The sequence below is a fragment of the Hypomesus transpacificus genome, chromosome 2 (assembly GCF_021917145.1).
Source record: "Hypomesus transpacificus isolate Combined female chromosome 2, fHypTra1, whole genome shotgun sequence".
NCBI lineage: Eukaryota > Metazoa > Chordata > Actinopteri > Osmeriformes > Osmeridae > Hypomesus > Hypomesus transpacificus.
Genome location: NC_061061.1, coordinates 12,363,131 through 12,388,888, shown reverse-complemented (window position 1 = coordinate 12,388,888; position 25,758 = coordinate 12,363,131). Strand labels below are relative to the sequence as shown.

The following is a 25,758-nucleotide window of genomic DNA, read 5'->3' as shown; positions in this document are numbered from 1 at the left end:
GTAATAACATGCCAAGAAGAGTCCTTAAACTACCTTCAATAGGCAAGTTATAAACATGAGCCATTGGTATTCATATTTATGTTTATTTTGTCTGGTGAGAGGGGTCAGATGTGGCACATACTAAAACAACCAGGTCCAAGACATTTCTAGCTTCCATCCCACAAAGATCAGTTTGAAATAGGAGGCAAAAAAAAAACAGAAGAATCTTACAAAGCGATGCGTTAGTTACTTAGGTATTTGCCAAATTAAACAATTTGAAGCCATGAAATGCTGACATGTATAGACATATTCAAAGACAGATCGAGGAGTAACCTATTTTCTACCTTATCAGACCTTGACATGAAAACGTAACATTAAGGCTTTTATTCAGAGCTAGACAGATCCCTCCTCATTACCTATTTGATTTATGCTTCTTAAAAATCAAGAGCTAATAAAAATAAACAAAACAACAACGTTTTTTCCCTGTTCATTAACATGTGACTCTCTCTAGCTCCTCTGCAGGGTGAAGGTGAAGGTGAAAGGTCACCTGCTAATAATGGAGATGGTGACATTGACAAGATGGTGGATACTTTTTTGTTATTTTTTCTTCTTTTTTGTTTTTTAAACCAAATATCAAACAAAAACACCAAAACACATGTGGGCACTGTTCAAACACCATACTTCCAATTCACCCTCAGAAACTGCAATTTAAGATGTCGCAAGTCAGATCAGCGTATCTAGTCAATTACAGTATTGAACAGATGAACGTTGACATTCAGATCTTTACAGTCTTACATGAACACAGTTAAAGCTTCCCCTAATGACAGCCACACACACACACGTATGGAAGGATGAGTGTAGCCAGATGAAGAAACAAAATGAGTTCAAACCTGAAAAATTGTTGATGAAATAAGGGGCCTACTTATCAATCACTCCCCACTGCACTGTACTCCCCCAACCTCCCTCGAGATGTTCTGCATCAGTGGGTGGAACTTCCAACTGTCAACCCTCACTGCCTGTAACTCCTCCTAAAACCACCTAGCCACCCGCCCTCCTGTCCTCGAAAGGACTGAAACAGGCTACCCCTCTTCACTTAAATACAAACCTCATTGTGTGGCACCCCCCCCCCCCCCCCAATGATGACATCCCTTTCTCACAAAGTATAAAAATCGTTTAAGCCCCTCGCTTACCTGTTTCTACACACAATTCTCAAAATCTCTCCCCCCCCCAAGCCCCTCCCGTTTAGTTGAATAGAAACCCTCCCCCTGCAGTCGTCTCCGCAGCGCCTAACTGCCCCGGAGCCCCCACCTTTAGACATGTCCTGCAGGTATGGAACAAATACAGCGTAAAAAAGAGGTGCCTTTGGAAAAGCTAGGAAGCTTTGACACCAAAAGCCTTTGGTGTTCACATCCCTGCACGAGTGCCTAAAGATACAGGCTGGAGGTCAACTAAAACCTGGGACATCCATCCCTCCCTCCATCCCTTCCTCCTTCCTTTCCGCCCCTCACCCCCTTCTCTTCCAGCCTCCTCTACCAGAAGTCTCGGCGATGGTAGGCGTCGGGGTCGCAGTATTTGGTCACCACCACCCGGTTGGCAAACTTCCTTCCTGTTAGCCCCTGCATGGCCTTCTGGGAGTCAAACACCGACATGAACTCCACAAAGATCTGCGCAGGAGGACAGAGAAAGAGGCAGACGAATGAAATGACAAAAATAGATAAGATCCAGGAACCTTGCAAAGCATGAGTGACTTTCCCGCACACACCGACACACCGACACACACCGACACACCGACACACACCGACACACACCGACACACACCGACACACACCGACACACACCGACACACACCGACACACACCGACACACACCGACACACACCGACACACCCACGCACCTTGCCAGTCCCAGGGACCTCAAGGCCGTCCACAGGTCTGGGGATCTCGATGCTCTTGACCTGGCCGTACTTGCTGCACTCGTCCCTCACGTCCTCCACGATCTCCTCGTACTCCTCGTCGTCCAGCAGCTCCTCGGGGGCCACCATGTTCATCAGGCAGAGCACCTCCGTGGGAAGGCCGCCCATCTGGTTGACTGAGCTGTTCATCAGGCCCGGCACCTGCAGCGTCACTGGGGTCTGGTTTATACTCGTCTGTACAGAGAGAGAGAGACCACAAAGACAGGAGAGAGAGAGAGGGCAGAGGCAGAAGAGGGTGCAAGAGATAGGATACAAGGAAATTAAATCATCTGCATATGCACATGAAGCCCTCACATAGGAGTGACAGCTTAAAGTAGGCTTATAAAAAAACTGAAACAAGGTTCATAATAACCTCCTATTGTTCGTGTAGGTAGAGAGGATGACGGGAGGGCAGCGAGGAAGATGAAAAGAAAAAAACAATCGGTTAGACGATATATTTTACACCAAACGACACGTAACGACAACATTGGAATCCGATGTCTCCTAGCTCCTCCCCCTCGGGCTCCCAGCTCCTCCCCCTCGGGCTCCCAGTTCCTCCCCCTCGGGCTCCCAGCTCCTCCCCCTCGGGCTCCCAGCTCCTCCCCCTCGGGCCTCCAGCTCCTCCCTCACCAGGGTGGCGTTCTTGGATCCCACGCTGGCTCTCTGCACCAGCAGCTTCTTGTCCCCCAGCTGCATGCCGTTCAGTCCTGCGATGGCCTGCACACGACAAACACGTCAACATCCAGCCGCCACTATCTAACCGTGGGAGTTAGCCGTGAAGCCACCGCTGCCGACAGTAGATTTGTGCGGTGCGCTGCCACGGTTACCTGGTCATTGAGGTTGACGTCCACGTATTCGCAGAAGGCGTATCCCTTAGAGAGGCCGGTGGCGCTATCCTTCACCAGGTTGAAGGCCTTCAGGGGCCCGAAGGATGTCAGCAGCTCCTTCACCTGGGGGGGAAGAGAACATTCTAGGTCACTGGAACCAGGCCATTGGAACCAGGCCACTGGAACCAAGCCACTGGAACCAGGCCATTGGAATGAGGCGGTGTGTTCTGGACCGCACTGCGCGGGAGTGGGGGGAGGGGGAGTAGTCAGGTGGTCAGGCAGAGGGAGGGGGTGCAGGGTGAGGACACTGACCTGATCATCGTTCAGGTAGTTGGGCAGGCCTCCGATGAAGAGCTTGTGTGCAGAGTCAGGTACCACCGTAGACACCACGCCTACAGGGCCCACACACACACAAGGTTAGGGTTAGTCAAGGGGCAGTGCTTTGGATGGATGTGTGCATTTCACGACTAGTACTAGTGATTGTGGTTCGGGCTCTGCTGGTCTGAGGTCAGGGGGACCCTGCTGGTCTGTACCGGGCGTACCCGGAACGTAAACACTGGGGTTCTCGCTCATGCCGGGCAGGGGCTGGTAGTCATGGGGACGGCGAATCTTCAGGCTCTGGCCCTGGAAGATGATGCCGTCAAACGCCATGGCCTGGGTCGTCTCATCCACAGAGCGGAACTGCACAGGACAAGACAGGAAGAGAGAGTTGAACAGCTGGTTCTTCTGAGGCTCCGTGGCTGCGGGCGGGTCATGTGACAGCTGCTGGCGGGTCATGTGACAGCTGCTGTGAGACGGACCTCCAGGAAGGCGAAGTTCTTGTCCTGGTTGATCTGCACGGCGAGGACTGGGTTGCCAGGGGCCTGAGTGAGACCGCCCAGACGCATCTGAGCGTTGAAGAAATCCATCATGGACTCCTACACACGACAGTCACAGAGAGAGAGAGCAAAACCAAACGACAGTTACAGAGACAGACAGCAGAAGCCAAACAATGATGTCTCATGCCAGTTAATACATACAAGAACATCAACATACTAGCACAGAGAACACACCAGACACATTGGCTCTGCGTATATTCTACATACATAGGACTACGGGTTGATCGAGAAAAGGTGGCCCTCCAGGTCTCTCCATCTCTCAGCCCCGTCTCTCCATCTCTCAGCCCCCTGTCTCTCCATCTCTCAGCCCCCTGTCTCTCCATCGCTCAGCCCCCTGTCTCCCCATTAAGGGTCTCACCTCTGTGATGCCAAAGGGGATGTTGCCCACGTACAGCCTGCGGGCCTGCCGGGTCATCTGGCTGCCCACCACGGGCACGGGGGTGGGGGGTGACGGCCAGGCCGTCGGGGGTCATGGTGGGTAAGAGCGCCGTGGCTGGGATCTGGCCCGCAGCTGAATGTTTTAGGAGGAGAGAGGGGGGGGAGATGGGTTCATTCACATTGTTCTACACAGCATCTTGCAGGTCAGATCAGGTTGTTGCATCGCCAGGTTGCTGTGGTAAGTCCATGAGGACATCACACACTCTTACCCTGCATGGCTTTGTACTGCATGGGGGTTATGTGTTCGAACCCCGGCGGAGGGACATCCCAGTACTTCTTCACCTTGTTCTTCTTCTTCTCGCGGTGCGGAGAGCGGCTGAATAGGGGAACACAGAGGGGGGCGAGAGAGAGAAACCAGTGAAGGACTTGAAGAGAGTTCGATGAAGAGCTGAGCCAAACAGGAAGCATGATGGTGAGTCCCTGAGGGGTGAGGTCACTAGCTGGACCTCAGAGAGGCTGGCTGCCTGAAGGGTGAGGTCACTAGCTGGACCTCAGAGAGGCTGGCTGCCTGAAGGGTGAGGTCACTAGCTGGACCTCAGAGAGGCTGGCTGCCTGAAGGGTGAGGTCACTAGCTGGACCTCAGAGAGGCTGGCTGCCTGAAGGGTGAGGTCACTAGCTGGACCTCAGAGAGTCTGGCTGTGTTCCATCTCCCCTAGTGGGTGAAGGCATGAGGAACCGTGCGTTGTGAACCTTCCCAGCTTGTCTCCGTTTGATTTGTATTCTTTGAGGGGATATGTAGTGTGAGCACCCTATTTTGATCTTCAAGCGTTCAGATCAGACGAGGGGGCCACATCCTGGGTGGGAGGGGGAACGCGCCCCCCCCCCCCACGGAGCCTGGTTCACTGCCATTGTGTGTGTATGTGTGTTTGCGCGCGCAGGGTACACAGAATCATAGCAAGATCACTAGTGACTGGAGTGTTGTGATGATGTAGAAACAGGCTCTGTTGGTTTGCTGTATTACCTTACAGCAATCTCTTGGGGTTGGTTGAGAGCGGGTGAGCTGAAATGACATTGGAAGGGGTTCACATTTCACTCCAACCAAACAATATAGCTCAAAAACAGATGTACTCCAAAGACTCCATAGAATTCCACCTATCCCTGCTCTACTGGCCCCTCCAGACATAGACCCCTCTCTCCAGTAGTTAAAGATTAAACATCTGAAAGCACAAGGTAAACACTAAGAACCCTACACCCACCACCACCCAGCCCACCTAAAGCAGACCTGTTACAACCACTAAAATCTTTACCGATCTTGGGAAAAAAGCACAAAAGTGTTAGACAAGTCATGCCTGGTGTGTTGAAACGCTTCAGTCAGATCTAACCCTATTCCACTGGAGGGCTCCAATGACACCTTTGTATTGCGCTCCAGTCTGGACATCAAAGCATTACATCATAAAAACAAACGACAAAAGACAATAAACATATGCAAAAAAAGACAATGAAAAATCAATAAAGTAATTTAGTGTAATGACGGTCTTTTAGCTTAAGGAGGTCAGTTGTGGCGTTCTAACCGGTATGAATTAAGCTGGAACACAAGACTGCATATTCTGCTATTGCCTCTAACGTTGCATGAAGACTACGGTAAGTAAGTGAGGACATTTCCAAACCTGCGTCTCTGCCGTCTCTCTTTGCTGTCCCCACGGCGATCTCGGCTGCGTCTGTCCCTGTCCCTGCTTCGCCTCTTTCGCTCCCTGCTGCGGCTGCGTGAGGGGGAGCGGCGGTGATGACGGTTTTCCTTGTCTCTCTCCGCTGCGGGAAGTAAAAAACCGGTGTGTGGATGAGATGATTCTATGAAAGGGTCAAATGTTTCTAGTTTTTAAAAAGGAAGGAGCAGACAATTAAATACGACAAACGTTAGCCATCAAAAGCGTAATCTCATAACTACAGCTACTCTGGTCACTAATTCCCATACAGTAATCGTTTCCAAGAAATTCGTTCTTAATTAGGTGTAGTTGCTAACAGTTTAACAGATTAACATTAACGTGCATAACTAGCTAGCTGGTTTGCTACTAGATACAACCGCTGCAGCCTAATCAAAATAGTCTGGCCCATTAGCTTGCCAGTAGCTAGCGATCCATAGGCTAACAGTTTCGTGACAATCGCTTTGCACCCTAGAGCTAGCTACATTCTGACTTAACTACCAAGCAAGAGCATGAAAAAATACATTACCTTGTTTGTTTTCAGACAGCTGTCTCTCGAATTCGTCAAAATCCGACATTTTCGTGGCTAATGTGTTAGCTCACTTGCAAATCCGCAAATGCAAGCCTATATCTGCGTTCACTGGACGGGAAGGTAGCGCGTTGGCTAGCAAGCTAGCAAAAATACGGCGAGCGGCACACTAATTTAGCTAAAAACGTAGCTAGCTAGCAAAGTATTCATTCAACTACGTATAAACAGAATAAACGTGCTACTCCTTATAAAAATTACAAAACTCGGGGTTAGCTACAGCAATATGGTCTCAAAATACGAAGTAAACGGACAAAAACATTGAGGAAGAAAACGTGTTCGGGTGTGCTAGCTTGCTAACCAGATAAAGCAACGTCCTGGAGAACGGGCCTGCTCTTGCAGGAGTCGTGTACGTTAACTGGGTAGGTAAGTCGAATAAAAAGATAGGTGAGCTAAATATGCATCAAAAGGTCACTACAGTGATCCACTGCAAGCCGTTGGTGTCTTGAGAAACCCAAAAGTTACGTTTACAGTAAAAAATTTGATAACGTCAACGATAGATTTGGTATGCCCGCTTCTTGCTCTCCCTTCTCCCAGGCACCCTGTGACACAGGAAGTTGTTGCACTCGTGACCTTTTCGTTCTCCAATGAACGGAAGACATACTTCAGTAAATCGGGCGTTTACGTGAGAGATGGATACTATTTTACATTTGTTTGCAGGGAAAGACTTCAAGTTAGTGAATTGTCTCCATCAAAACTACTGTAGATATGCAGCCAGGTTCTTAATTATTATCAGCTATGGTTGAAGTCGTTTACCATACATCCTAATTTCTGATTGGTTCGAATGTTTGGGATCTAAATTTCAACATTTGAATTTGAGCAGCCTGAATTTAGTTATATTAGAATTTCTGAATCTCGAATTATTTTTTCATTGGATTTTTGGGATCTGAACTTTACTGTTCGAATTTGAGCAACCTTTTGAAAAAAAAGAAAACAAATAGACCCAAGCTATTTTCGTATGAAATCAAATTATTTAATTGCATTGTGTCTTTACAGTAACACTGGTAATAACAAGATACTATTTCTCAGTGACACTTACAGCTTACTCAATATATTGGCAACTACTTGTGACTCTTAAATACTGGAAACCTTTCTTTAAAAAGTGCAGGCTAGACATCTCTCCATCAGTGTTTACATTTATAGTGCTTTTGTTTAATTGGATACTAAAAAGGCAAACAAAGACACCTCTGACCCGTATCAAACATGTTGAACATGAGTTAACCAGTTATGAATCGTATATATTGACACTTTTCCCTGCATGTTACTGTGAGAAGGCTGAAGACCTGAAGAGGCATATTGTCACATCATGCCCTGTGCTTCAATTGTCACGGGATCTCACCAGTTATCAGTACCAGTATAATATTAACATAACAAACGACAATAAACAAATGTCCTGTTGTTAGTCTATTAGTTTACATAACAGTTCAGTCAAAACCCAAGTCTGTATAAAAAGAAGAAAAAGTCAAAAGAAAAGCCTTGCATTTGGAGGGGAAATTGATAAGAACTAGGGTTAAAATCTGGTTATTTTTCAAACCATTTCTGTTGATAAAAATAAACGTTGTAAATGAAAGACACATAGTGTTAGTTCTGATTCATATATTATAGAAGAGTATGAAAACTAAAGTTCTGACCAAATTGTGTAATTTACAAAAAACATACCAATACCAATAATATAAAATATTTACTGTAACTTTTTGTACAGCACAAAGGATACATAAAACACCGTCTCTGCGATATGATGTAAATTCTGAAGCAACAAAATGATGCATCCCAACTAAACAGGAAGGCCTTATAGTAGCACTGTTCTCACAATAGCATTGATCAGATGCACATCTGACAGGATTACCAGAGTTTCCTGCATATGAGCTGATCAAGTGTTAATGTTAAAACGATTTGATCGCATTTAAACAACAGTGGAGTTATGCTCCCTTATGTTCAGTTTGCTGTCAAAGTCAGTTTCCCTCTTTAAAATATGCAATATTCTTGTCCTTCTTATCCCGAAGAAATGAAAAAAGAGAATGCAATTGACTACATTTACATTTAGTCATTTAGCAGACGCTCTTTATCCAGAGCGACACAGTAAGTACAGGGACATTCCCCCCGAAGCAAGTAGGGTGAAGTGCCTTGCCCAAGGACACAACGTCTTTTGTCACGGCGGGAAATCGATCCGGCAACCTTCTGATTACTAGCCCGACTCCCTCACCACTCAGCCATCTGACTCCCAGACTAGACACTAGAGTATCACAATCGGATCAGGATTTGTGTTCTGGAAAGTGTCCAATAGCTGGCGGATGCTTTTCCAAAAGATAATTCAACAAAATGAAAGTACTGGAATATTATTATTTATTTTTTACTGTGGAGGGTGCTAGGCAACTTTTTTTTAAATCAACATAATTTTATAGTATGTGAAGTCAAAGACTATTGTGACACAAAGACATAAAGGGTAACGTTTGTACCATGTCACGAAATATACAGCAACCATTTCCAAAATTGATCTCATAGCATTTATATTAACATTGCACCACGGCCAGTCCTTGAAACCTCCTGCATAAAAACTTGCCATCCCATGTGTCATGTGGTACTCATGAAGAGAACTGTATGTAAATATGCTGCAGTATTAAACATACATACAGTCACATGGTCTGTTTACATGTAAGTTCCAAATCTACTCCCAAAACAAGGCTTCATCTTAGTTTAAGAATCACTCAGTTCACTCACTCTGGTTAACTAAGGAATGCCACAGTTCATGACCTTTGGATTTTGAATGATTTTCAGCAAAATGTCCAGAGCTACTCAAATTCAAGCTGCTGATAGCAGCTTGGCTGTTGTTGTTTTATGTCTTAACGTCTATCTGGGTACTGATTCAGAAGGGACTCTTATTATCACCTGGGTGAAAAGGAAAACCTAACATCAACATGGACTTCCAGGGAAAGGGGTTCCCATCCCTTAGTTACATAGTCGACCACCACATGTAACCTTCCAAACATTGCTCAATCTCGTGGATATGTCACATAACCCAGGAAGGAATGGAAGAGATAAAAAGGTCCTGGTCTTGTTCCAGAGTAGGGATCTCCGTTTCCAGCTGCAGCAACTGCTTCTCTTCATGCCCGGGCGCCATGGAAACCACAAAGCTCCACCTGGCTCAGGTCAGTGCACCTGGGAGCTCAGCCGCTCTGCTGCAGCAAAAGCACCGTGCCCCTCCCCCTCCTCTAGTCTCAGAGCGAGTCCCCGAGCAGGCTCTCTCAGTGTCTGAACCTGTAGGAGATGGGCAGGAGCAGGTTGTTCTTCTTCAGGGCCTGTACTCTGGTCAGCGTCTCTTCGTCCAGGGCGATGTAGCAGCGCCGGGCGTAGTCCAGCAGCTTCTCCTTAGACGGGTCAAACTCCCCCACCTCCGCCACCTTCTCCGGAGCCACCAGCAGCAGCTCGGCGATGGGAGTGGTGGAGGCCACCGTGTTGCGGTCCACCCCGTGGATCTGGAAGGCCTTTGACATGTTCTTCAGGTGCTGGTAGGTGAGCAGGATCTTCTTGTAGCGGAAAAGCACCCCGGCAGCATCTTTTACTGCAAGACAGGAGAAGGCCGACGAATCACAGAACCACTTAGGAGTCAGTGAGATTGAAGGAGGTTACAGGGTGAGAACATGCGTGGAGACGCGCCTTTGCCATCTCGACTGAGTCGAGAAGAAGAAAGAGGAAAAGCATGTTTATAACTTGAAATAAGTGAGTGAAATGTTCTGGAAAGATTCTGTCCCTCACCTCTCTGTCGCTCCCTCGGAACTTGGAAAATCCGCCGCCTTTTCAGCGAGTGCATGCTGCTCATGCTCTGTGACATCACATCCTCCCCTGAGATCATTTCCTCCTCATCCATGTAGCTGTCCTGCTCCAGAAACTCATCACTCTCTCCCAGGAGCGAGAGAGAATCTGGGTCATGACAAGAGACAACAACACTAATGATATGTCACGAAACCCATTAGAGACTACAGGAACAACACAGAAGAAAAGAGAAACTCTAGTGCCAAACACCCTTTCCAGCATGTCCACAGCATGTTTCATGCCAAACATGAAGCGTTTATACACACACACTCATTCCTTCCTTATAGCACAGTGCCATACATGAGTTTGGTATATAAGCGGCCATACCTGGAGCAGCACTTCCATGCGCAGTCATATCATTTATGCTCTGTCTGCTATTGCCAATGCCGCTGTCCCCGACACTGTTGTGGGCCTGCAGCAGAGTCTGGGAATTTCCTGAGCTGAACATGGCACTCATGGAAGCAATCTGACTGGCTATCGGGCTGGAGGTGTGGTTTTTGGGAGGCGCCATTGAGGACGGGGCTGGTCGTCGTTGTAATAACTGACGAGAGGCGAAGGGCCGGGAGTCCGATTTCTGCTCTGAAGGGGTTGGAACATATAAGATCGATGAAAGGGGTGACGCGGTTTGTTCGGTGTTTCCACAACATCACTGTCTAAAAATGTCTTCAGTTATGCTTGGGGCATTTTCACAACTTAATATTCAAAAAAAGGTATCACAGTGGAGCAGTTAGAGGAAGTGGAATATATCATTTTTACCAGCAGGGCGGTCTCCCTCTCTCCTTCCCCTCCACGTGAACCGTCTCGACCCATAACCTGCAGGAACAAAAACTAAATAAAATGAAGATCTTATTTCACCACCTTCCCCAATTCCAGCCTCCTTACCGAAGCTCCGGTCAGCAAGCCCTTGACGGGAAAACAGATTCTCCAGCTTGTCTCCCTCTCCCTCCTCTCCTCAACCCCGCACCCTCACCGTTGCTGTATTGGCTCTGCCCCTGCCCCTGGGTCTTGGTGGAGAAGATGAAACGGTCCAGCTGGCAGCGGAGGAAGTCCCTCTCTTCCTCCAGGTCCTCGATGCGTTTCGCCAGCCACGAGTTCTTCTCTAGGGAGATCTGCAACTGGGTCCGCAGGTTGGTGATGAGCAGGTAGGAGCTGCCTGCCACAGGGGGGCCTGCTGGGGTAGGGGACTCTAAAGGGGGGCGTGGGAGAGGTCAAAGGTTAGAGGTCGAAGCCAATATGGAAGGCATTCAGGTCAAGAAGTAGGAGCTTTGATTTTGACATTTACCTTCAAAGTTTGTTTCATTCTGGCTGAAAAAACTTTGCTGTTGTTGTATAAAGTTGTCCTCCTCAAAAGGAATGGCGATTTCATAGGCATCCTCGTTCTTGGGAGCTGATGAGAGGGCAGTACAAGCTAAAAATACAGGCTGTGAATGCATACATACTTTATTGTTGATAAAAAATAAAAAATACAGGCATAGATAAAGGATTTAATGACAGTGTCAACGATAGTTCCTCTGTGGCTATCGCTGTGGCATGTATATTTACTCTGCAAGTGGTGGGAACTCTTGGACGTGGGTGCAGAGTCGTTCAAATTTCCATCCTCCATCTCGCAATCTGTAGCCTACTACCCAAAATAAGAACACATTTTAGCTTGATTTATAGCTACACTAGATCGCTAGCCAGTTAGCAACTATGTTATGATTTAACCTAGGTAACATATATATTACCAGAGCGACTCGTTTCCTCTATTTACTGTAATAAATTGAGCCTAGTATGAACTGCTGAGAATGTATGCAGCTTTATCCTTAACTTTGTTATGGAAGATCATCTCTCAATAAATTGCATGTCATAATAAATGTCGTGCATAATTAAAGTCAAGAATGGACACCGAGTGGTAGGCAATTATTAGGTATTTTGGCAGATGAAAGTTACAGCTTTAGCCAGATAGCTTGCTGACGCTACGAAGCTGTAGGAAAATGCAAGAGGTGGCATAGCCCTATAATTAAAAATGGACACGTTAGCAGGGTAGCTAGCGAACAACATTGCTTTTCAGTAAGCTATCTATCTAACATTATTACACCGAATACTTTATTTACTCAAAACACACGATTTTTTTCGAGCACAGTCAATGGTGCACGTACCGTTTTCGTCGTAAGGACACAGGCACTTGTTATGCTCTGTTAATTATCTGTCATTTTGTGCGGCTTAAGCATTCAACCATCGGCACAGGTTAGCTTACTAACAATAACAATTATCGCGTTTTTTCTTTCGGTGTGGACTTCTCCCAACGCAATTTCCGGTGATAATAAAAACCAAGACGTCATGTGACAAAAAAATGCCCCCCCCCCCCCCCTCCACTCTCCCCTCCACTCCCCCCCCCCCCCCCCCCCCCCCCCCCCCCCTTTCCCCCAAAAAGGAGAAACAAATATTTATATATATAATTTAAAAATATATATTTTGTTGAGAATTATATCGTTTACATTCATTTGAATTCATAGGTATGAAACAGCTTTAGGACATAACTTAGTATCCTGTTGTAAAATGAACTCCAGAATATCTAGTCTGACAGGTTTCTCTACAGACCTAATTTCCAGAGTAGGTGAGGTAAGATAAGAACAAAAGAAAAGAATAGGGCGTCGGTCAACATTTGACTTAACAAAATCCGAAACATATCGGGAAATCTTTATGAAGAGATTATCAACACAAAATCAACACAGAGATAGACGACAATAAAATGTAGAAGGCTAGTTATACATAACTACATCATCATAGAAAATCAACAGAGTCTGGCGGTAAGTGTGTTAGTAAACACTTTAATTTCAATTACAAAACGGTAGTAATTTTATTTATATATTTAGTGGCAGATTGGAACCTATGGAACCTTGAAGCACCATTGCACCTGTTCTTGCCTGTGAATCCAAATGTAATTTTCTATGGTTAAAGTTGACAACTGATTCTAATGTATAGCCTACTGCAAGCATGATTTATAGTTATCTGTGATTAAAATAAACAAATAATCAAGTTGTTTAAATTAATGAAAGGTAACATGTAAGCCAGAGACGAAGATGATTAAGACATAGGGATGCTTGTTTCCACAATGTCATCAAACCAGTATTGTGACTACTTTTAATACTCTTGCTGTTGCAAATATTGCTGGGGGAGGATTAACAAAGCAATATAAAATTCTAACTACATAAAGAAGCTTCATTATAACAGCACAGAAGGCAAACAAGTTGCGGGACAAATAAAGGATTATCTTATCTGAAGTTGTACAAGAAGAAAAAGGGATGTCTGTTAGCAGAATCCAAGAAGAAGATTCCAAGCAGTGAGGATTCAGCTAAACTCTATGCAAACATACACTTATTTTTCACACAGATTGTTCCTTCCTGTCACCCACTCTTCTCCACCTCCTTCCTCCTCCTTCAACCCGGGTCAGATATAACACACCATGTCCCACCAGCGCGACGGACTGTCCAACTGTAAACTGGCACTGGTGTTCGCAGTGCTGATGGACCTGTGCGGAGTCGTCGTGCTGTTACTGGGTGTGTTTGCCCCGTTAGAGATCAAGGGACAGGACTTTGGGGACCTGCTTGTGTACTCTGGGGCCCTGCTGGTACTGATGTCTATGGGGGGATGGGTCATCTGGTACAGTGGGAACATCGAGGGCCTGACCTCCAAGACTGAGTGGAGTGGAGGCATGGGGGGAGCCATGGACAGATTTGCCCGCAGAGTGAGCCGTAAGATACGGGTACCCAGGTCACACAGCGTGGCCTGAAGACCTGAGCTCCAGAATGTGGGGGGGTCCGCCTAGGCTGGAGTGATGACAGTCAGGTTACTAAACGACTTGTATAGTGTGTTGCTGTCATTGTAAATGAAGACATTTGTACCACTTTCACATGAACTGATTTTAATGAAAATGATATTTACAAAAGTAAAATCTTGGTGATATGCTTTCGTTAGATTGTCTTTGCATAGAGGTTGGATGTAGCTCATAGAGGTTGGATGTAGCTCATAGAGGAACAGTCTAGTGACACTTCCTGACATGACACGACACAAGCACCATAATGACCTTGTCATAATATACCTTCCCTTATATTACAAACTACTACTACTTAAAACATAAATTAAATCAAGAAATTAAACAACCCAGTCACATTAATGAAAGGATAGGTCTGAAGGTCATTAATTTTTTAGGGAAAAACACAGAGATTTTAAGACGATTACCCATCCAGAGAAAACATATGCACAGCACATACACTCATACATTATACTGCGGTACAGATGTAGGCAATCATAAAGTGCTGTCACTGCTCAGTGTAATCCAGCATGCAGTGTGAAGAGAGAGGGCAATCTAGAGTCAACCAGGTGGAACTTCACCGGTATCTGGGACAAACGACCCCAGCCCCCAATCAGTTAAGCCCTGATCTTATGGCAAGTAACGGCTCGTCAAGAGTTTAGAGGCAACTTCTGCCTGTTCCAGTTTTTTTTTTTTTTACAATGGACGTTAAGAATCCCGCATCACATGACAGCTGCAGCGTTATTACTGCGTCTGTAAGCATTGACGTGAGCATCTCTGATCATTAGAATCATCAGACAACCCTGGGTCATTACAACGGAAAGAAGATGTAAATGTGTGAAATCAGGTGAAATCAAAATGGAGAAACACACAACCAGGAAAATAATTAAATAATAAAGTGGTGACTGACTGACTGAAGAACACATTGTTAGTGTATTGATCATAATGATTAAATCACCATCAGGTTACATTGTGAAAGCAAGACACAGAAAAATCATGAAACTGTGTTTCCAAACAGTTTGTACAATACACTGACCAATTCCACGGCAATAACAGTAAAATCAGTTGGAAGGCACACACGCTGAACCAAAACAGGCTTGAGTTTCCCCCCAAACAGGACGGCTCAGACACAGACTACAAGAATGAGATGAGGAGGAAAAAATAGTAAATCCTGCAGCCTTAAGACACCAGCCGTGAACTCAGCACATCCGGAACCAGGAGCAGGATTTAGATCAGAGGAGTTCAGATCTGGACGGGGGGGGGCCGTTGAGGGTCAGCTGTCTCCATGGCGTTCTGGTGCGGCCAGTCAGAGGGCAGAGCTGGGTACGGAGGGGGCGGGGCTCTGCCAGATGATCATGTGACTGCGTTCGGAGCGCAGAGGGGTACCTTCCGATGCTCCGTCGTTCGCGTCGTCTCCTGCGAAGAAGTAGAGAAGAAGAAGAAGAAGAACAGAGGAGAGACGCATCCGTCAGCCCGCTTACAAACATCATAAACGTCACGAGGGGAAATCATGAAAAGCCACGCTCGTGGTCATGGTGGGTGGGTGAGCCTGGCCTCTCCGGGGGGGTGGGAGGGGGGGGGGGAAGTGACCCTCACCGATGCGGAAGTTGATGTAGCCCTCTCCACCACTGAGGACGAGCTGAGAGGTGGACACAGGAGCGCTGCCCTGGGAGCTGCTCACACAACCTGGTGGCACAAGCACGTTCTGAAGTGTGTTCATCACATCATAACACACACAACATCACTTGGTGTTTGATTACCAGCTAGCCACAACAGCACTGATATCCCATTGGAGAAGCCATGCAGTTCTCACTTTACACAGCCGCTATTAAAGTTCCCTACCGTGTGCAGCGATGATGAATTTAACTGCTTGCCGGTGTCCATGGAAACACAGCTGGGCCGTCGCTAGAGAGCAGTATGGGATGGAGGCGGACTCCGAGGCTGTGGAGGTCATCGTCATAGTGATGAGTGAGTGCCTTTTGACTGAATACAACTCGAGTAAGAGTAATTGCTGAGAAATCTTAATTGAGTTTTGATGTACTTGGAACCCATAAAAATTAATGAGATCAGTGACTGCTTCAAGGAAGGAGGCAAGTGATGCACTTTCAATGTCCAAACAGAGTTATCAATATGTGTGATATCATCTGTGTTTTCACTGTGAGGGGTCAGAGGTCAGGACCTACTGAGAGACAAGGGGATGGAGAAGATTGCTCCACTTCCTGTCCCCACCCACATCCGTCCTGATATGATGGACAGGGAAGACATTTGTAAAGTGGAGAGATTTAGGAAGGCGGGACCTGCAGAGAGAGAGAGAGAGAGAATAAGACAGAGAATAAGAGAGAGAATGAGAGAAAGTATAAGACAAAAACAGGATCTTAAATGTTCTTAAATTAGAAGGATAAAAGAAAGAATGCCAGGAGCAGGTCAGTAGCTTTGTGCCTACCCAGTGTTTTGGTGACCAGAGGAATCAAATCAACTTCCTGCAGGGGTCGACCACTGGACCAATCAAAAAGACGAAGGGTGGAGTCCAGCCGGCATGAAATCCAAACACCACTTCCTGCCGCGCACAGGAAACGCACCTGCTGCTCACTGCGCTCTGACACTGTAAAGGTTTGCTGAGAGAGAGAGACAGAGAGAGAGACAGAGAGAGAGAGAGACAGAGAAAGAGACAGGGAGAGAGAGAGACAGAGAGAGAGAAAGAGGGAGAGAGACAAGAGAGACAGGAAGAGAGAGAGAGACGAGAGAGAGACAGGGAGAGATTGGTAAAAGTTTGGTAAAATCGCATTGCCACCTAAAAAGCATTTGCAATTTAATTTCCCGCCCCGCTCACCTCTACTTTCTGATTCTGGATATCCACCACATGGACCCGGTTCCAGTAGCCCACCCATAAGCCCGCCCCCTTTGCTAGGCAACAGCGAATAGGCTGCAGAGGAGTGGATCCCATGGCGAGCACCTGATGTGTTTGGAGATCCCAGCCACCTGTCAATCACAGAGCTGTTGAGGTGGCCGTGTGTGGACCAATGAGGATGAAGCCTAGCAGAGCGAGGCGATAACCGCGTCCTCGTTAAATATCCTTCAAATTACCTGACGTGTGAGAAAAAAATGCCAGCGTCCCATCGGCTAACCCAGCGATGACTCGACCCTGGGAATACCTGAGAACGTTCACAGTAGAGTTACCACACTGGAGACGTACAGAGAGCGTACAGAGAGTGGCTCAGCTGGAGTACTCACGTGAGTGAGTGGATTCCCTCTAAGAGAGAGATGGACTGTAGACAGCGCCTCCTGGGTATGGTGGCTGAATGGATCATCACACTGATCACACAGACAGGCAGACAGACAGACAGACATGAGAATCCCGTTATGTTTTGGTTTTCGAAATCCTTCCAACCTAATCTCTGTAAATCGATGTGTGTATTCATGCATCAAAAACGTTGTTGTGGGAAAAGTCCTGACCTTCCCTCCTGAGTTCCAATCCACACAGTTCCTGAAGTGTCACCTGACGAAGGAGGGGAAGAAAGAGAGAGTCAGTTAGAAAGAAGTCTGGTAAAGCAGGAAGGTGTCGTGTCATGGCCTAATAGATCTACTGTTTGATGGTAGTTATGGTAACTAAATGAGCAGTGATGTCAGGTGTGGGAGGGGTCTGGGAGGGAGGGGTCTGGGAGGGAGGGGTCTGACACTGACCAGTGGGGGGCACAGCACAGATGCAGAGGGCGGGTGAGGTGGGCGGGAGGCTGAACTGCTCCAGCACCGTATTGGACCGTGCCGGGTCAATCACTGTGACATCACTTCCTGAGGCGGGGCCAGACACCGCCCACACAGCACACTGACAGAGGGAGGGGGGAGGGATGATTGACACTAACCCAACAGGTGCCTATATGGTAGTGGTTACTGACGGATGATGCTGTGAGTGGTGGTTTACTGTTGGAGCGGAGGCTGCTGTTGAGACACAGTGACAACCTTACCGTCGCATCTCCAGAGATCTCGGGGGTGACCGCCAGAGCACAGCTCAGCTACGGAGAAAAGACCAACAGACAGGGTCAGAACACGTCTCTGGTGCCCGCTGTGTAGTGTTGACATGAAGCAGTGCATCTCTGGTGCCTGCTGTGTAGTGTTGACATGAAGCAGTGCGTCTCTGGTGCCTGCTGTGTAGTGTTGACATGAAGCAGTGCATCTCTGGTGCCTGCTGTGTAGTGTTGACATGAAGCAGTGCATCTCTGGTGCCTGCTGTGTAGTGTTGACATGAAGCAGTGCATCTCTGGTGCCTGCTGTGTAGTGTTGACATGAAGCAGTGCATCTCTGGTGCCTGCTGTTTAGTGTTGACATGAAGCAGTGCATCTTTGGTGCCTGCTGTGTAGTGTTTACATGAAGCAGTGCGTCTCTGGTGCCTGCTGTGTAGTGTTGACATGAAGCAGTGCATCTCTGGTGCCTGCTGTGTAGAGCTGACATGAAGCAGTGCATCTCTGGTGCCTGCTGTGTAGTGTTGACATGAAGCAGTGCATCTTTGGTGCCTGCTGTGTAGTGTTGACATGAAGCAGTGCATCTCTGGTGCCTGCTGTGTAGAGTTGACATGAAGCAGTGCATCTCTGGTGCCTGCTGTGTAGTGTTGACATGAAGCAGTGCATCTCTGGTGCCTGCTGTGTAGTGTTGACATGAAGCAGTGGAGGAGGAGGATTCCTACCTTGGCAGTAGCATCTCTCTGGTCCAGCATTCTGAGCTGGATGAGGACAGGTACGTCTTTGGGCTCAGGCACAGGTTCAGAGGATTCCTGGAATGATCCCATGCATGTTTACAACCAGTCTTAGTGAATGGGATTACCCGTTAGCAGAAATGGCAAAACTACACACATTCTTCAGTCGTAGACGTAGAGATACTCATGTTTACAAAGACTGGTGAAAGTTGAAATGCTGACTATACTTTTGGATCTATACTTAAATTGTTAAACTTTTTCCCCCAAAATATTTTATCAGACTTTCCCCCCCAAAAAACGAACCTTTTTCAACCTTCTGAAACTTTTTCTTCAACCAGAAAAATCCACTTAAGAACAGTAACGAAGCATTTGTACTTGGTTACTCCACATCTCTGCCTGTTAGCGTTAGCTCGCTAACCTGTGTGTGTGCCAGCAGCATGCCTGTTAGCTTTAGCGCGCTAACCTGTGTGTGCGACAGCGGCATGCCTGTTAGCTTTAGCGCGCTAACCTGTGTGTGTGACAGCGGCAGGCTCCAGCCGTGGATCTGGTGTTTTCCCAGCGCTTTCCACACGTGTGAGCGGACGTCTCTGTAGAGCTCCCTCCTCCTGACGCGCGGTGAGAGAGCAGCGGACGCAGGGGGTGACCCTCTGGGTAGACAGTGAGAGGAGAGAGGGTGGAGAGAGGGTGGAGAGAGGAGGGAGAGAAGAGTTAGAGAGGAGGGAAGGAGGAGGGAGAGAGGAGGGAGAGAGGAGGGAAGGAGGAGGGAGAGAGGAGGGAGAGAGGGTGGAGAGAGGGTGGAGAGAGGAGGGAAGGAGGGAGAGAGGAGGGAAAGAGGAGGGAAGGAGGAGGGAGAGAGGAGGGAGAGAGGAGGGAGAGAGGGTGGAGAGAGGGTGAAGAGAGGAGGGAAGGAGGAGGGAGAGTGGTTTGTACGTCTACCAACAAGTTAATAAATCCATAGAAAACATTCACGGTGTGCCATGGAAAAAGAGAGTTTACTGAAGAGCCGCCATGCTTGTGAGAGTCATGTGACCTTACTCTGTCTGAGTCTGACTGACCGCCAGCGGTCGCAGAGGCCCAGGGGACGAGCGATGGATGGACGGCGACGTCGCCATGGCAATTGCCAGAGCAGGGGTCGGGATTAGCGGTTCCTTGCTTAGGCCGAACAAGCGGTTAAACCTTGAAAGAACACAGAATGAGTGAGATTTGCCAGAGGATCCCAACCTCACGTGAACACTATGTTACACTGGTCATGTGCTGATCCTATAGCAGGTCAGTTTACATTGAGGAAAAGATTAACAGCTATTGAGCCAGGGAGCAGAGAAACCAGGGTCAAAACCAGCAAGTGTGCTCATGACAAAACCAGCAACTCATTCTTCTGCTGTTACTGTTTCTCAACCCCCCCTCCCCCCCACCCCCCCCCCCCCCCCCCCAAATCAAATGTGTCGAACTTACGGTCATATAAATCATACACATGATTTCCCGTTTCCTGTTCCATACCTGCTCCAAACACTGCTTTTCTCCTCTGTAATCTTTTCTTCTTTGGTGGCCCTACAGTAAACAGGTTGAGGAGTGGAGGGTTAAAGAGGAAAAAGGCTGGAGACTTTAAACGTCACTGCAGTGTCACATGACCAAAACATCCATAGCAGACAGGAAGTGAGATCCACACAGCCGAATATGGCAGTACTTGTTGTAGTTGTTGAGTTACCTGAGGATCTGACTGCGTCTCACCGCCTCCTGAAGCTCAAACAGACGCTCCTTGTACTGGTTCTTCTCCATGACAACACGCGCCATCTCCGACCGAGAGAACCGCCGCATAGAGATGGGCACAGAGGCCTGGGAGGGGGCGGGTAACGGAACATGGCTTTAATCACATCACACTGAGCGGCAGCTGCTTTAACTGACCTGTAGTAGGTCGGTGTAGTGTGTCGGTTGTCGTTGATATGCATTAATACATGGACGCTGGGTTTAGAGTCACGTAAACAGCCACTTACATCGTCCTCAGACTGAGATGCTTCCAGTTCTTTGCGAAGCCTGTAAGAGATAGTAGATGTGAGAAATGAATCACACGGCACACAGCAAACCCAGATACAGCAGAAGTGCTTGGAGAAGACACATGCTTGTTGGATAAGTCAGGAGCACTTTTTTGGGGGGGGGGACTCTCTACCTCTTTATATCCTCTTCCATCTCCTTTGTGCGGCTCTCCAATCGGGTTGTGATTTCCTGAAGGGAGTTCACCTCCAGCCTCAGAGCCGACCTGTCGCTAGTCAGTTCCTCCACGCGTGAGATCAGCGCTTTACGAGCTGCATCCACAATCTCCCTGCGGGGGGGGGGGGGGGGGGGGGGGGGGGGGGGGGGGGGAGGCAGGGAGAGGCACGGTGAAGGTACTTGGGAGTGAATTCAAGAGCTTCAGTTAGTGATTGTGTTAATGGGTGAGTCAAACCATTAGCCCAGTGTATGTAGCCTCCAAGGCAGACTGTGTGCCTCAGAGCCTCAGAAGGAAACACCCTTGTGCACATGCAGCCAGTAACACTGGTGTAGACAGAGGCAGCTGGCCGCAACTGTGTGATAATTATGGGACTCACTGGGTGCGTTTCAGTTCCTCGTACTGAGAAAGAATCTCTTCAAACTGGTCGGCACTACCTGAACAAAAACATAAACACACACACAAGTTAAAACCCACACTGGTTCACACGTCCCAACCCGCTCCTGGCCCAACCCGTCTAGGGTTGTTTTAGACCAGGGCCTGGCATACGATGACATCATCGGCCAGGCATACGATGACATCATCCAACATCACGTGTGTTACGCGCAGAAATGTGTATTTGAAGGCGTCGACAAAGAAATACGGTGCTTGGGGAAGACCTGACCTCGGACGCTGGCCCCCTGGTCCACGCTCTCCACGTAGTCACGGCTCAGCTCCGACAGCTCTGAGAACACCGACTCTGTGTTCCTCAGCTCCCAGTCCAGGCTGTCCCGATCCCCATCCTCCTCCCTCTGCTGCTCTCCGCCCATCTCCCCTACAGCCTCCACCTTCTCCTCCTGTCTGTCGCCCTCCTCTCCACCCCTCTGCTCCGCCTTCCTCATCTCATCCTCCAGGCTGGTCTTGGCTGGGTGGGTTTCTTTAGCACTTGGATCTCTGGTTGGTGTACTGGGAAGGATGGGAAATTAGGTTTGGTTGGATACATTTGTTTGCACTAAGTAGAATCCTCATAAATCTAGACTCCTGCTTCTTGAGTGGAAGACTGGAGTAGGTAACCAGGTAACCAGGTAACCAGGCCCACAGCGCTCACCTGGCACCCAGCAGGCCGTGGAACTGAGCCAGCTCGGGGGTGGAGCTTATCAGGTCCTGGAGGAAGGATGGATCGCTCGGAGGCATTACATCTGTGTCAATCACCCGGTCGTCCTTGGTTACCGGGTCTTCCAAAGGGGAGGGCTCAGAGCGTGATTCAGGTCTCGGGCTAGATGGCTAGAAACCAGAGTGACAGCCATGCCAATCACCAGCATGGTTTTAACCACAGAAATGTCTACCGGTACACGGAAGGATGAAAGTCAACGTGAAAGGTCAAAGTGTACCTGGTGTGTAAAAGCGTCCTGTGCCATGGCCTGGTCACATGAAGCTTCAGAACTCTTAAGGCTCACATGGTTCCTACAAATGGGGTCATTATGACGTCATCAGTACAAGGCAGATGTGATTTGGAAAACACATCATTGCAGATCAGGATACGCATGTGACAAACACAGCAACAGAGGAGGATAACCTTAGAGATAACTGTCCCTCTCTTTCAGCCTCTTTCTTCTTCTCCAGTAGGTCCCGGTAAGTATGCATCAGCTGAGTGATGGAGAGAGAAGGAGAACAAGAGAAGGAGAAGAAAAGAAGGAGAAGAAAAGAAGAAGAACAACAAGAGAAGGAGAAGAAGAGAAGGAGAACAAGATAAGAAGCAGAAGAAGAACAAAAGAAGGAGAAGAAGAGAAGGAGAAAAAGAGAACAAGAGAAGGAGAAAGAAGAGAAGGAGAACAAGAGAAGGAGAAGAAGAGAAGAAGAACAACAAGAGAAGGAGAAGAACAGAAGGAGAACAAGAGAATCAGAATTTGGTTTATTCGCCATGTATGTTAAACAAACACAAAATTTACCCTGGCAGGAAGGTGCAAACAATAAACATATACGGATCTTAAATGAAGTAAGGAGAAGAAGACCGTCTCAGGAAAGAGACTGACACCGTGTCCTGACTGTATGTGACGCGAGCGAGCGTCAGCTACAAAGATCAGTTTAATGGTCTTGTTTTCTACTGGACTGTCTTAACTGGACACTCGCATCGGTGTAAGATGTAGAGGATTTGCGTGCACTGATGTGGAGCAGGAAGCGAATCTAAATACAGAAACAGTCTTCAAATCCCCCAAAGTATTTTGCTGTGTGTGTGTGTGTGTGTGTGAGTTCTCAGACCTTGTTGTGTGTGTTCCTCAGCGAGCTCAGGTCTCTACTCAGCGCAGACCTCTGCTCCTCCAAGGCCACCACTGCAACCATCAAACTTTACCCATTACAGTTATCCTGAAACATCCTTCCTGTGGTCCATTACAGTTATCCTGAAACATCCTTCCTGTGGCCCATTACAGTTATCCTGAAACATCCTTCTTGTGGCCCATTACAGTTATCCTGAAACATCCTTCCTGTGGTCCATTACAGTTATCCTGAAACATCCTTCCTGTTACCCATTACAGTTATCCTGAAACATCCTTCTTGTGGCCCATTAGACAAAAGGCATCTACCATTTACATAACTGCTCAGTTGTTAACAACAACAAACGTAAACGAGAAGTGAAAATGGCTCATTTGCATAATAAGGGAGTATTTGGAGCATGTTAGATTCACAATTTTGATACAGCAGTCGTACTTCTGTTCTAATTGGTATAGTACTTAGTATGACAAGGCAACAACACAGTCATTCAACACGTCTGATGTTTACCCATGAATGGGTCTTAAACAGCTCAAATCCACGTAACAATGTCACAGAGTTTGGTGTAACTGAATAAGTCACTGACCCTGGTCAGCCAGTTCTCTGGCTTTCTTCTCTAGGTCTCTCTCTCTCCGCTCTCTCTCCTTCTCTCTCACCCTCGTGGTCCTCCTCTCCTGTTCCATTTGATCATCCAGCTCTAAATATCGCTAAAAAGACAGAGAGAGAAATCAATCAACTTAGACAAGACATCGTCCAGTAGAAATGCTCCTTCAAAATGACTGAACCAAGAACATTGCTATATTTTATTTCATTTAAATAATCTGTATCAGGTTTTTTTCAACACTCAAAAAATATACTGTATATAAAATCAACTTGCTTGTATGCCAATCACCTCTTACAACTCATATTCCCACTGTCCAGCCAATTCATTTTCATTTTTCTCACCACACCTCAACCCCCCTCACCTCCATCCCCCACACCCCTCACCTCAACCCGCCACACCTCCACACATCCACCCCTCCCCTCCACCCCTCTCACCTCCTGATTCTCCTTCCTCAGGGTTTTCTCCAGCTGGTATCTCTCCATCAGCTCCTCTCGGTCGCCCCTCTCTCTCTCTGCCTCCTCCCCCTTCTCCCTCAGCTGAGCTCTGGAGCTGGCCAGACCCTCCAGGACCCACACCAGGATGGGCACCAGGGACTCCACCACGTCTGCCCCATGGGTCCCCACAACCGTCTGGAGGGAAGGGGAACCCCCACACAGCCAGACAACCTCAGAGAACAGCTCATATTCAAACTAGCACTGGAGCTGTTTGGTTGAAATACTAATAGTAACTTGAGCTTTTGTACTTTACAGGTCTGGTAAAACTAGTTATCATCACTTTATGATTATTTGTTTAAAGGACACTTACCTGCAGTTCTGAGTACAGCTTTCCTGCTTCTTCACTGACAATATCAGGGTCCCACTCCAGCTCCCCTGCCCCACATAGGATGCCCTCTCTATACTCCATCTCTCTCTCTCTCTCTCCCCCTCTCTCCCCCCCCTCTCTCTCTCTCTCTCTCTCTCTCTCTCCCTCTCTCTCCCCCCCTCTCTCTCTCACCCCCCCCCCCCTCTCTCTCTCACCCCCCCCCCTCTCTCTCTCTCTCTCTCTCTCTCTCTCTCTCTCTCTCTCTCTCTCTCTCTCTCTCTCTCTCTCTCTCTCTCTCCCCCTCTCTTCCTCTCTCTCTCTCCCTCTCTTTCTCTTTACTGCTGCTTCGCCACAACTTGATATGAGAGGATGTGGCGTCACTCTGCCACTACAGACTCTTCCTCTTATCTAGAAATATCTACCCGAATAATACAACTCAGTTCTGTAGACCTTGTCACAGTTGTGTCATCTCCCACAGCACCCATCCTCCTACCAGCCATGGTCTCTCCACTATTTGTTCTGTCAATAATCTACCTGATCAGAGTGATCAGAGTGATGTCAGGTGGTGTTTTGGTGTCCATTCTGAAAATAATAAGAAACACACTAAATTACACTCAGATGTCTCACTTCTGTGGAGGAAATGGGGACTAACCACAACAAAAACAATGGTATCTTTTTTTATTTCAGTAACGGACTAGTTTCTGACAAATGTCACTTCAGTCCTACGTCATCTACTGTCATTAGTTTGCAAAAAAGGCACACGACAAGCCAACTTGACGATTACAGATTGGACCACCGAGTATTCCATACACAGAACAGATAACCGTTCACGTAGGCTACATACACTCACGCGCACATATAAGATATTGAATGACAGCGACACGCTCGTACAACGTTAGGCAAATTCTAACGCAAACATTCGAAACTCGATCAAACTATTTACTCGAAAAGGAACATATAATATTAGGTTGCTAACGTCAGTCATGAATAAATAACAGCAACTGACAACAGACACCTTGATCCTGTTCCGAGAACGCAAAGCCTGCTGTAGTCTGTACAAGACAGACGTTCGCTGACCCCGAGCTACAAAGAGGACTTACCTTACATTTCCGCAATAGTGTAAAATGTTGGTCGTGTATTTTCTTGAGTTATATTTGGTTTAAACAAAAGTAAGGTATTCATAGACTAGACTTTTAAGCAGGGGGCGTGGTTTAACTTTGACACAGTTGATCGAAAACATGTTCCTGCCTATTGGAAGTAAGAGGTTGTCGAAGAGAACCAATAGACACGAAACAGAGGCGGGATATGAGTCGT

General features: G+C 47.4%; 4 protein-coding genes and 1 long non-coding RNA gene across 6 annotated transcripts; 1 reads left to right on the top strand and 4 right to left on the bottom strand.

Annotated features, from left to right (window-relative positions):
* Nucleotides 1–67: 67 nt before the first annotated feature.
* LOC124481691 (splicing factor U2AF 65 kDa subunit-like) lies at nt 68–6,868 on the bottom strand. The gene is given in 14 exon segments (XM_047041855.1): nt 68–1,643; nt 1,874–2,127; nt 2,560–2,647; nt 2,758–2,880; nt 3,070–3,149; nt 3,300–3,438; nt 3,558–3,674; nt 3,994–4,080; nt 4,082–4,146; nt 4,283–4,389; nt 5,035–5,073; nt 5,363–5,443; nt 5,681–5,861; nt 6,243–6,868. Coding segments are annotated over 14 exon segments (1,545 nt in total). The 5' UTR covers nt 6,292–6,868; the 3' UTR covers nt 68–1,508.
* Nucleotides 6,869–8,449: 1,581 nt separating this feature from the next.
* ccdc106a (coiled-coil domain containing 106a) lies at nt 8,450–12,401 on the bottom strand. 2 transcript variants are annotated; one of them, XM_047041890.1, is made up of 8 exons: nt 12,248–12,401; nt 11,652–11,730; nt 11,392–11,496; nt 11,080–11,295; nt 10,866–10,922; nt 10,437–10,688; nt 10,053–10,217; nt 8,450–9,858 (listed from the first exon to the last, which is right to left on the bottom strand). In XM_047041890.1, the coding sequence occupies exons 2-8, from the start codon at nt 11,710–11,712 to the stop codon at nt 9,542–9,544; spliced, it is 1,173 nt and encodes a 390-aa protein (XP_046897846.1). In that variant the 5' UTR covers nt 11,713–11,730; nt 12,248–12,401; the 3' UTR covers nt 8,450–9,541. The 2 variants fall into 2 exon arrangements, with proteins under 2 accessions (XP_046897846.1, XP_046897837.1); XM_047041881.1 differs by having other exon boundaries at nt 11,652–11,727.
* A 1,081-nt stretch (nt 12,402–13,482) lies between these two features.
* Nucleotides 13,483–13,881, top strand: LOC124481837 (transmembrane protein 238-like). Its single transcript, XM_047042094.1, has one exon. The coding sequence runs from the start codon at nt 13,555–13,557 to the stop codon at nt 13,879–13,881; it is 327 nt and encodes a 108-aa protein (XP_046898050.1). The 5' UTR covers nt 13,483–13,554.
* A 112-nt stretch (nt 13,882–13,993) lies between these two features.
* On the bottom strand, nt 13,994–24,599 carry si:dkey-17m8.1 (C-Jun-amino-terminal kinase-interacting protein 4). Its single transcript, XM_047041758.1, has 27 exons — nt 24,448–24,599; nt 24,078–24,272; nt 23,626–23,746; nt 23,031–23,101; nt 22,348–22,418; nt 22,163–22,235; nt 21,880–22,055; nt 21,457–21,737; nt 21,172–21,229; nt 20,754–20,906; nt 20,581–20,620; nt 20,295–20,422; nt 20,087–20,137; nt 19,625–19,765; nt 19,098–19,236; nt 18,581–18,667; nt 17,865–17,912; nt 17,584–17,725; nt 17,356–17,398; nt 17,134–17,214; nt 16,987–17,054; nt 16,733–16,881; nt 16,346–16,517; nt 16,086–16,199; nt 15,745–15,843; nt 15,499–15,588; nt 13,994–15,318 (listed from the first exon to the last, which is right to left on the bottom strand). The coding sequence occupies exons 1-27, from the start codon at nt 24,544–24,546 to the stop codon at nt 15,209–15,211; spliced, it is 3,000 nt and encodes a 999-aa protein (XP_046897714.1). The 5' UTR covers nt 24,547–24,599; the 3' UTR covers nt 13,994–15,208.
* A 179-nt stretch (nt 24,600–24,778) lies between these two features.
* Nucleotides 24,779–25,663, bottom strand: LOC124481870. The gene is made up of 2 exons (XR_006957697.1): nt 25,545–25,663; nt 24,779–25,026 (listed from the first exon to the last, which is right to left on the bottom strand). It is a non-coding gene; the product is annotated as an uncharacterized LOC124481870 (long non-coding RNA).
* Nucleotides 25,664–25,758: the final 95 nt, after the last annotated feature.